At 40.7% G+C, this 11,827-nt stretch overlaps 1 protein-coding gene across 1 annotated transcript; it reads left to right on the top strand.

The window, feature by feature from the left end:
- The first annotated feature begins 445 nt into the window (after positions 1-445).
- mrps30 (mitochondrial ribosomal protein S30) lies at positions 446-9,851 on the top strand. Its single transcript, NM_001017073.2, has 5 exons — positions 446-1,059; positions 3,300-3,445; positions 5,342-5,447; positions 7,230-7,406; positions 9,492-9,851. Exons 1-5 carry the CDS (start codon positions 489-491, stop codon positions 9,752-9,754), a joined length of 1,263 nt encoding a protein of 420 aa, NP_001017073.1. The 5' UTR covers positions 446-488; the 3' UTR covers positions 9,755-9,851.
- The last annotated feature ends 1,976 nt before the right edge of the window (positions 9,852-11,827 follow it).

An 11,827-nucleotide genomic window follows, 5' to 3' on the forward strand; every position in this document is an offset into this window, starting at 1 on the left:
TCAAAATGATTTTATCTTAGGCCCCTTCAACTTTGAGTTTAACCACTGATAAAAAGCATAAGTTGTTCCCATCCCTTATACTTTGTGGCACTGCTAACCAGGAGGAACTCGATGAACTACCATTTAGCAATATGTGTAAACTCTCCGATTGGTTCCGCCTGCGTTCCACTCAGTCTACTCTCCGATTGGCCTTCTTTTGCGTTCCACTCAGTCTACTCTCCGATTGGCCTTCTTTTGCGTTCCACTCAGTCTACTCTCCGATTGGCCTTCTTTTGCGTTCCACTCAGTCTACTCTCCGATTGGCCTTCTTTTGCGTTCCACTCCGTCTACTCTCCGTTTGGTCTCCATTTGCGTTCCATTCCGTCTACTCTCCGATTGGTCTCCATTTGCGTTCCACTCCGTCTACTCTCCGATTGGTTTTACTGTATGCGCGCCTGTCCAATGGCTACACTTCTCAGAAGGACGCGTCCTTTCGTGTCAACCCCAAGATGGCGACGCGCAGAGTGGTGTCAATGCTGAACCGGGATGCCGGGCTCCCAGCTCATTTGCGACGGACTCCGGTGCCTGTTCCTACAGAAGCCCCGGCCTCACTCTACCCGCCCATTGTTGCCTCCCTGACCGCAAAGAGTAAATCGGCGAGTCGCCGCAGGGTGGAGGAACATTACAAGTTGGTGCACAATGCCGGCTCTGTGACCGAGAAGCTGAAGCTGATCACCGGCCTGCGCAGGCTAAAGTATGTGGTGTATCCGCAGACCTTCGCCTTGAATGCGGACCGCTGGTACCAGCACTTTACCAAGACCGCTTATGTGGCCGGGCTGCCGGGGAGAGTGGCCCCCAGTGGGGCTAATGGCACAGCTGCCCTGGGCGAGCAGGAGCTGAAGGAGCTGAAGGATTTAGTGTGTGAGGCTCTGCTGCAGGAGTACCACTACACCCACAAGGGGCGCACCTACCTGTATAGGGACCAGGAAGTCTCAGCCGCCCCGTTTCTCCGTAGCCTGGTGTCCGCCATTAGCAGCCGCTGTGCCGCCTTCAACCCACTGCTCACACAGGCCTGTATGGGTAAGGGCAAGCCGGGCTCCCACTGCCAACACCAAGGCACTCTCACTGTGCGCTTTAGTTCCTTACAGTGCTGGCACCTATAGCCATGGGAAACTCCATGACAGTACCGCCTGCATTGCACATACACATGTATTCAAGGAGACATGTTCTATAAAAATTAACAATGTACCAGGGAATTGTACTTCTCTAGATATAGAAGGAATGTGCTAAAAAAGTTGTGTTTTTTACTAGCCCCCACTATTCCCAGCTACAGTCAGGTGATCCCAGTGGAGCCAATAAAAGGGCAACCATATGGGAGTTTTAACCTTATAAACAAGCATGTTGCAGGTAAAACTTAGTCCCTTTGCTCAGTACTAATCTTAAATTACTTATATAGGTCAGTCAGCGTAGGACTGGCCAGAAGGGATGACTTTGACGTAGTTGGCCAGCTTGAAGTATATTGCAATGTATGGACAAACAATCCCTCTTTTTGGGGTGGGGAGGGAAGGCATTTCTTAGTAGCTGAATGCACAGAAATGTCCTAATGTCCTATTTCTACATATTGATAATGGGTGAGTGCAGAGGGTTTTTTTGTGGTTGTTTATATGTGTTTTTTACTAATTTTATTTAGAAATTCACCCAAATCCCCATAAGCCCCGCCCATCCATTCCACTTCCTGCTGGCAGAATTCTCTGGATGTGCAGGGGAGCCGGCTACCCTCAATACACTGCACTGTAGGATAGGAACCAATCAGCAGCTAGGCTGACCTGATAGGGAACTGAAGCCTGTCTGTGCTTCTCTGCCTGCAGGGCTGTGATTGGCTCTCCCCCTCCTACTGTGCGTCTGGCAGGGACCGTTAGGACACGCCCACCCCTCATTTCAATCTGGGACAGAGAAGTGAGAGGATCTATAGGGAGTTCCAATAAAGGGACCATTGTTACAGATAGGATTTATTTTTAGCCTAAAGTGAAACCAGCACCATATATTATTCATAATTGCCTACAAAATTAGGGTTTTTCCCATTTATCCAATATGTCTCCTTTAAAGGAGACATATTGGATAAATGGAATAAACCCCTAATTTTGAAGGCATTTTCACTTTAAGCTAAAAATAAATCCTATCTGTAAAAATGGTCCCTTTATTGGAACTCCCTATAGATCCTATCAGTTCTCAGTCCTTGTTTCAATTTAAGGGTGGGCGTGTCCTAACATTCCCTGCTAGAAACTCAGCAGGAGGGGGAGAGCCAATCACAGCCTTGCACTCAACACAAGCACAGACAGGCTTCAGTTCCCTATCAGGTCAGCCTAGCTGCTGATTGGTTCCTATCCTACAGTGCCTTGTATTGAGTGCTGGCGGCCCCGGCACATCCAGAGAATTCAGCCAGCAGGAAGTGGAACAGATGGGCGGGACTAGTAGGGTTTTGGGGGAATTTCTCAATAAATCAGTTCGAAACGCAACTTTTTTAAGCACAATCCTTCTATATCTAAGAGTATAATTCACTGGTACATTGTTAATTTTTATATGATATGTCTCCTTTAAAGGGGTAGTAAACCCTGCTGTGCTGCACTGCTCAGTCGTTACTTCAGCTGTTGCTGGACTACAAATTCTAGAATAGTGTAACATATAATGAAGGTTAAGGCATTCTGGGAGCTGTAGTTCAGCAAAATCTGGTTTGTACTCTAAAAGCAATATTGCCCAATAAAACTTTTTTTCTAAATCTCCCCAGCCAGCTGCTGCATTAAAATGAAAAATTTCCTCCAATGAGAATCCATGCTGATTTGTATAAGTCTGGTTTCCTGTTCTTTGTTCCTGCAGCCAGAAACTTTAAGCAGTTCCCAGCAATGAACAAGTGTCTTTTATTCCCATGTCTGACTCTAGTGTAATATAGGAAGGAAAAGTAAAATAATTTACTCTATATGTAAGACAAAAGCAAGATGTCTATGGCATGGTGCTTTCTCATTGGTTAGTTTTCTTGCATCTGTAATTTAGTTTTTGGTCAGTAGAATTCTCATTGTAGCTCCCACACCCTCACACTGTCTCTGAGATACCCCTTCCTTATCTTGGCACAGGCAGCAGCTCAGGCTTTAGCTTATGGTTTTGTTTTCTTGGTTATTGTCAACCAGTCAAAATGTATTTCATTTTCAGGTTTTCCTAAAATAGTCAGTCATGCTAAAATATAAACATTGTTTTTATGTGCCACAATCAAAAACCACATTTTAAGAAAAAATACTTAATGTCAATTGTACCTCTTCCTGTTACAGATCAGCAGCCTCAAGTTAACTTTTATTGGTGTCGTGGGGAGACCACCGTCCCTCGTGGAAAAAGAAAAGGACGAGTTGATCATGTCCGATTTCAGATTGATGATAAGCCCCTTGTTCAAATTAGGGTTCCACAACAGCTTCCAGAAGTAAGTTATGATTGTGCCGACATTCTGATATCTCTGTTTTTCTATGCAGAACAGTATTATGGGCACTAAAGTGCTTATTTTTTTCTATTTTTGTGCCTAACCTATCAGGCAAATTGTTTGTTGAATTGGGTTAATTTCTTACTGAATGTTAGTGATTTTTGAAGTGAATTTGCCAGACTGCTCTCTGGTACAATCACACCAAAAGTGATTTAGCACATTTATATATTGTCTAGTACTCACAAGGAAAAAATATGCAGTAACCTGTATAGGAAAATACTGCAATAAATAACATTCAGATACAAGTATGAGACCTGTTACCTAGAATTCTTGGGTCCTTGGGTTTTCTGGATAAGGAATCTTTTCACAATTTAGATCTTCATACTGTGTCTACTAAACAATTATTTTAGCTTTAATTAAACCCAATAGGGTTGTTTTGCCTCCAATAAGGATTAATTATATCTTAGTTGGGATCAAGTACAGGTACTGTTTTATTATTACAGAGAAAAGGGAATCATTTAACCATTAAATAAACCCAATAGGGCTGTTCTGCCCCCAATAAGGGGTAATTATATCTTAGTTGGGATCAAGTACAGGTACTGTTTTATTATTACAGAGAAAAGGGAATCATTTAACCATTAAATAAACCCAATAGGACTGTTCTGCCCCCAATAAGGGGTAATTATATCTTAGTTGGGATCAAGTACAGGTACTGTTTTATTATTACAGAGAAAAGGGAATCATTTAACCATTAAATAAACCCAATAGGACTGTTCTGCCCCCAATAAGGGGTAATTATATCTTAGTTGGGATCAAGTACAGGTACTGTTTTATTATTACAGAGAAAAGGGAATCATTTAACCATTAAATAAACCCAATAGGGCTGTTCTGCCCCCAATAAGGGGTAATTATATCTTAGTTGGGATCAAGTACAGGTACTGTTTTATTATTACAGAGAAAAGGGAATCATTTAACCATTAAATAAACCCAATAGGACTGTTCTGCCCCCAATAAGGGGTAATTATATCTTAGTTGGGATCAAGTACAAGGCACTGTTTTATTATTACAGAGAAAAGGGAATCATTTAACCATTAAATAAACCCAATAGGGCTGTTCTGCCCCCAATAAGGGGTAATTATATCTTAGTTGGGATCAAGTACAGGTACTGTTTTATTATTACAGAGAAAAGGGAATCATTTAACCATTAAATAAACCCAATAGGACTGTTCTGCCCCCAATAAGGGGTAATTATATCTTAGTTGGGATCAAGTACAGGTACTGTTTTATTATTACAGAGAAAAGGGAATCATTTAACCATTAAATAAACCCAATAGGACTGTTCTGCCCCCAATAAGGGGTAATTATATCTTAGTTGGGATCAAGTACAAGGCACTGTTTTATTAGTACTTGGAAAAAAGGGAAATATTTTTTAAAAATTTTAATTGTTTTATTATAATGGTGTCTATAGGAGATGGCCTTCTTGTTATTCGGAGCTTTCTGGATAATGGATTTCCGAATAACTGATTCTATACCTGTAATTGTCCATGCAAATCTTTTGATTAAAATCGCTGATAAAGCAGTAAAATGATTGCGTATACCGTGATTACTGTTAGTACTTGTGATCCGAAAAAGCCTTTGGTTACTCATGGTGTATACAGGTAATAACGTACCCCTCATATTTTACAACAAGGGGTACATTATTTATTATAATACACAAGCTCCATGAGTCATGAGACCGAAACAACATTACTAAGCACCAGTTATAACTAGTGACATTACAAGAATCGTTTATAAGGAGATCATTTATACGATATTCATGGCTCATGGTGTATTTGAAAAATATACAATTCTGTTTAGTGACTGCTTTGCTAATTGTGTTATTTGTTTTTTATTCCCAAGTTTGTTCCTCTAGATTACACTGTTCCAGGGGAAATACCAGTAATTAATCATGAACCAAGCCGGCTGCCCCTCTTTAGGAGACAATATGAAAATAATGTGTTTATAGGTAAGACATAGTGTCATCTTATACAAACAAATCAATATAATCCTAGCAAACATATTCCCCTGCTGCAAAAAAAACTGATAAGCTATTTGTTTTCAACAGGAATAAAAGTTATAAAGGCATTTCTAGCCTAATTCTTTCAGCTTTGGTGCTCCTTTATAAAAAAAACAGGAATGTTTTAGGGGTAACCCTAATTGTCGGGAGTGAAAACATCCAGGACTCCTCAATAGCAATATAGGGCCCGATTCACTAAAGTGCGATAAAAATTATCACACGCTTTTTTGCGTTAAATAAGTCGCGATAATTAGCGCGCGATTCACCATAGTATTATCGCGTGTGTTAAGTCGCCATTTTCGCATGTGGTATTTTTCGCGCTAGTTTTAACGCATGCGTTAATTTCCGCGCTGAAAAGTATACGATCGCATGATTCACTATAACTTAGGCGCGCTAAATATCGCATTCGGCTATGCGAAAATTAACACCTACTACAGGCAGGCGAAAAATTATAGAAAAGTACAGTAAATGAGTTTTTGGCAATAAAATATGGACAGTGTTATTTATTCAAGTATGTGTCTTTTTACTCAATTTTACTAAAGTCTTGGCATGTATGGAATTTCGCTACTATTATACAGTACAATAGTGGTAAATATTTAGTCGCCAAAATATACAGTACAATAGTGGTAAATATTTAGTCGCCAAAATATACAGTACAATAGTGGTAAATATTTAGTCGCCAAAATATACAGTACAATAGTGGTAAATAGTTGCCAAAATATACAGTACTATAGCGGTGAATATGTTGTCGCCAAAATATACAGTGTAATAGTGGTAAAAATTTAGTCGCAATATTATACAGTACAATAGCGGTAAATCTTTAGTCGCACAAAATACATTACTAGGTATAATAATTATAGAAAAGTACAGTAAATGAGCTTTTGCCAATAAAATATGGACTTTGCAGTGCTACTTATTCAAGTATGTGTTTCCCCTAGAGTGATGCAGCCGCCAGTTTGCAGGGAAATGGTCATTTTTAATACAGTAATTTTACGAAAGTATTGGCGTGTATGGCTAACATGGCGTGCGTTCATTTGCGCGACTATTTATATGCGGCTACAAGTGATGAAATGTTTCGCCAGGCATGGATTCGCAGCGAATTTTTGGACGTGCGGCGAAGTTTTCCGCAGCAAATTTTTTCATGCGTTTCGCAAAACAATCCGCCAATGGCAAAATGCATAACGTCGCGGGCAACAACTTGCGTTAATTAGTACGTAGCGTATTTTCTGCTAGAGTGTGATATCTCTAGCACTTCTTTTTTTTTTCTTACTTATATTTTTATTGGTTTTTGGGGGTTTTTTTTTGCAAATAAACATTTATACAGCACCTCTCTGTGCTCTCCCAGGGCAAAATGTCGCCAATTTTATGCTGCCGATTGTCGCGTGCGTAATGTTGCGACAATTAGCACATGCAATAAATAGCGTGCATGCAAAAAATACCGCGCACGCTATTTGTCGCGACAAAAATATTGCATGAAATACCGTGTGTAAAATAGCGCAAGTATGCTTATAGTGAATCGTGCGAAAAGTCGCAAAAATTCAGACGCGATAAAATTTTTAACGCACGCTATAAATAGCGCACGTTTTATCGCACTTTAGTGAATTGGACCCATAGTGTTATGTCAGTGTTTATGTTATGAAACCCAATGAAAATGGTTTTTGTTTAGTCTTCACTCTTCCAGGGTGTGAAATTTGAGGGATTAACATATTTATTATTTATTTCCTCCTTTAGGTTCCAAAATTGAAGACCCTTGTAAATTTGGGCACACACAGCTTCATTTAGTGCCTGATAAGTTCAAGCGAGAAAGACTATCAAAATTAAACCTTGCCGACCAGGTTGAAGTTTTCCTGAGGGCCAACGCCATTGCGAGCTTGTTTGCATGGACAGGTGCGCAGGCAATGTACCAAGGTAGGTGCATTACCATGAACATGTAGATACTAGGATCCTGGTTTAAACCATGGTTTAGAAGGGTTTGCCAGGCCATGTTATTCTCTAAGGCACCTTTATAAAGTAATTGTATTCTGATAGTTACTCTTGCCAGTTATGTTTCCTGAGAGTTCTAGAATGGATGGAGATTGCTTCAGTATGAGAAATCAGCACTGAGTCTTGGGTTACATACAGGGGGCACTCTATACCCCATTATAGGTTAGGGAGTAATTGGAAGTGCCATAATGGTTACAGTGAGTCCAACCATACAGTTATGAAAGGGGCAACATTAACCCTTTTTTTCAACATCAGCTCAGTGTTCAGTTTTACTAAACATACTTTTTGCCTATTGTTTTAATTAAGATTGTTTAGCTTTTGTTATTTCTTGCACTAAACAGGGCAAAATCTGAAAATGAAATTCCACCTCCTGACTTGTACGAGCACATTGAAAGCAAATCAACAGGCCTTTAAAAAACAGTGTATAAACCTCCAGGCTCATTACACAGAGGTCTTCTCAGTGGACTGATAATTTGCTTATGCTTGTATGGATCAGAAATTAAAATGCGACTTTAGTTTCTTTTTCAGGTTTTGCCCTGATAAGCTCAAGAATGGAGAAAAACAGGTATGGGATCCATTATCCAGAAACCTGTTATCAAGAAAGCTCCATATTATGGGAAAGCTATCTCCCATCTACATTTTAATCAAATAAGTCAAGTCTCTTGTACTTGATCCCAACTAAGATATCATTAATCTTTATTGAAGGCAAAACTATCTTATTGGGTTTAAATTATTTTTAGTAGACTATGGTGTAGGTATGGTGATCCAAATTACAAAATGACCCCTTATCCAGAAAACCCCAGATCCAGAGCACCCTGGATAATAGGTCCCATACAATAGGCAAAAAGTGTGTTTACCACAATTCATTGCACTAATTATGAAAAGGGAGTATCCTGCCCTTAGCCTTCATATTTAAGTTTTGCATCTGGCATATTATGGCCACTGAATGGACCCTTTGGGGAAGAAGCCAACAAAGTGAGGAGTGGGGGATGTGGCTTTGCAGTGGGCTACCTATGCCTCAAATGAGTCTAGCGTGAAATGCCAAAGGGGCCTTGTAAATCTGCCACTTGCATTTAGAGTTCTAGAAAGCTGAGGTATTTTTGTCATAAATCTTATGGATCTGCCATTACAACTTGTTCACCATAAAATAAAACATAATTTCTTCCAATTTCAAGGGATACCCTTGAATCCTTTGAAAAGATTTACTAGTCGGTAAGGCATCTATTTATATAGTGCATAACCTTTAGATTTAATGATAATAAATATATCTGCAAGGATGACACATCCAGGATGTATTTAGTTTCTTCTGCCATCAGCAAACACAGATACACTGCTTACAGTGCCATTCTCCATATCATTAATGAGCAGACTTATTTCTGTAACAACTGATACAGAAACCCCCACTCCAGGGATCCCCTATCTTTTTTACTCAAGAGCCACACTCATATGTAAAAAGTGTTGGGGAGCCACACAAGCATGAAAATCGTTCTTTGGGGATGCTAAATAAGGGCTGTGATTGGTTATGTGGTAGCACCATGGGGACTGCTAGCCTGCAGGAGGCTCTGCTTGGAGTAAAACTGTGTCTCTGGGCTTCCAAAACTTGTCTCCAAGCCAGAAATGCACAAATGGGCACCTACTTTGAGGCCACTGGGAGCAACATTTATGCTTGGTGAGCAACATGGTGCTCTTGAGCCACTGGTTGGGGATCACTGCCCTACTCCAATTAGGTCATTTAACTTTGAAAATCTCTCTGTATGTGAACCTTGAGCCAGTTCTCTACCTGTGTACAAACACCACAGCAAGACCTCAGTTTAGAATGCCATACTCCAGGACATAACAGGCCTATAACTGCCAGGTTAAGACTGAAAGCCTACCCCCCTTTTTTTTTTATATAATATTGGAATTACATCAGCTTTTCTCCAGGTCACTGGCACCATACTAGATGAGAGGGAACTTGTGGGAATTTAGACAGTGTCATCTCAGTCTGACGCTCTTCTGACTCTCTTGCAGGTTTCTGGAGTCAAGATGATGTGACACGGCCGTTCACCTCACAGGGTATTATTTCTGATGGGAAATATTTCTCGTTTTTCTGTTACCAACTGAATACTTTGGCTTTATCTGCTGACTCGGATAAAAATCCTTCCCGAAAGAACATTTGTTGGGGAACACAAAGCTCTGCGCTTTATGAATCTGTGGAGGAAACTGACGTGAAAGGATTTAATGATGATGTTTTTAAGCAGCTAGTTCAGGTCTTTCTTTACGGCTCACAATAATTGTGTATTGTGGAACGGTTGGAGATTAGAGCCTGTATATATTTACATATATATAATGCACTTATGTGCTTCTGAGTTAATAAAATATATGCTGAAAGATTTTGAGTATATATTATTGCAATAAATAGCTCCAGGCCAGCAATCGGGTCAACATTTTACAGAGTACTAATATCCTGGTTAAAGCAGTGCTGTCCAACTGCCCCCCCCCCCCCTGCCCCCCCACCAGTCTGGCTGCTGTGACTGCTTACCTTTATGGCTCTAAATGGTATCTGTACTGAGATTAACTGGCCCCCTGCATTTCACACCTCAAATTCAGGCTGTACTGTTCACACTTTTTAATCCCTGTACTGTAAGTGCCCACATTTTTCACACCTCAGACACAGGCAGGGTAGGGCAGGCAGAGTATGGCACACAAAAGGTTATAGAGAAGCGGAGCACAGAAAGACTTAAAAATAAAAACATATATTTATTTCATCAGTTAAAAACAGGTCAGAGCATATTCACCTCATGGCTTAACGCGTTTCGTGGTTATACCACTTCCTCATGGCACACACACAAGGCAGCATAGAGTATGGCACACACACAGGCAGCATAGGGCAGGCAGAGTTTGGCACACAGGCAGCATAGTGCAAACAGTATGGCACACACAGGCTGCATAGTGCAAGCAGAGTATGGCACACGCAGGCAGCATAGGGCAAGCCAAGTATGGCACACACAGGCAGCGTAGGGCAAGCTGTTAGGGTTAGTGTATTGGGGTTAGGGTGCCCCCCACTACATAGGCACAGGCAGCATAGGGCAGGCATAGTATGGCAAGCACAGGCAGCATAGGGCAAGCAGAGTATGGCACACAGAAGCAGCATAGGGCAGGCAGAGTATGGCACACACAGGCAGCATAGGGCAGGCAGAGTATGGCACAACCAGGCAGCATAGGGCAGGCAGAGTATGGCACACATAGGCAGCATAGGGCAAGCAAAGTATTCTGCCTGTGGGAGATGAACCTGGCAGGGGTTTGTTAGCATTTGGATATAGTCATTATATGGTCCCTAAGGTGTGTAATTATGTTTTTTGCTTTTTTTTTCCCCATGCTTTTTAAAAAGGCAGTTTTAATAAAAGTGAAAATGAGTTTAGTTATGGTTTCAAAAAACTCTAAAGCCATGAAAATAAAAATATTGATAAATGGCCGTCTCATGAGCACAACCAGGCAGAACATGAAAATGGAATCAATTAGCTGCTGCGCTCAAACCTGCGTTGCAAAAGCACAAACAAATACCCATATGTAAAAAGACAACCTGGGTACAAATACAATGTGCGCACAAAAAGATGACATTGTCCTCAACTAAGGGGGTTATGTAATATCCGGAGCAAAGTTTGCTACACTTCTTATCACTTCTTTGTCCAAATTGCGGAAAGACCCCTTATCTGGCATACCCTTGGCCCCGAGCATTCTGGATAACGGGTCCTATACCTGTGATAGATAGATATATATATATATATAAACTTCCAAGTAAATGCCGGCACTCACGTATAGATAAGTTGCTGTTGCCTGGGTGCAGGTCCAATTAATGTTGAAGGTGCTTGAGAGAGGGTCAGCACTCACAGGACTTATACAAACAAATTATTTTATTAAAGAGGAGACTAACGTTTCGGCTAGCACTCTAGCCTTTTTCAAAGTGGTGAATACAACAAACACAGTGTCTAAAAAGCACAAAGTGGCGGGAAAAAGTGGAGATGACGTCATCAAACGTCGCCAGAGACAGAATACCAGAGATAAATCAATAAAAAACTGAAAACATGCAATGAAACAAAAAAGAAATAATCAGTACAAGCAAGTAATCAAAAGGTCTAAGCAGCAGCTTAAACAGAAACAAAAGTATCAAAATTAACACGCTACTGTAGCTAGCTGTCAGGGATGAGCCGAGAAAGTAACAAGTTTGTATCAACACAGTTCTGTTTCACATGAGCCCCATGAGTTGAAATAGACCCATAATCAAGAAAACTTGGTCAGTAAATGGAAACTTAAATAGGGCTAAAACGGGTTGCTATGGTAACTGGTTGCCTTAGTAACACTACAAT

This window comes from Xenopus tropicalis, chromosome 1 (genome assembly GCF_000004195.4).
Source record: "Xenopus tropicalis strain Nigerian chromosome 1, UCB_Xtro_10.0, whole genome shotgun sequence".
In the NCBI taxonomy this organism is placed as follows: domain Eukaryota; kingdom Metazoa; phylum Chordata; class Amphibia; order Anura; family Pipidae; genus Xenopus; species Xenopus tropicalis.

Bases quoted from the DNA above. Each gene is read 5' to 3' on its own strand.
- mrps30 (NM_001017073.2), top strand. From the start codon at position 489: ATGGCGACGCGCAGAGTGGTGTCAATGCTGAACCGGGATGCCGGGCTC. The intron at 3,446-5,341 runs GTAAGTTATGAT...TTTATTCCCAAG, and splicing joins TTCCACAACAGCTTCCAGAA to TTTGTTCCTCTAGATTACAC. The intron at 7,407-9,491 runs GTAGGTGCATTA...ACTCTCTTGCAG, and splicing joins TGCGCAGGCAATGTACCAAG to GTTTCTGGAGTCAAGATGAT.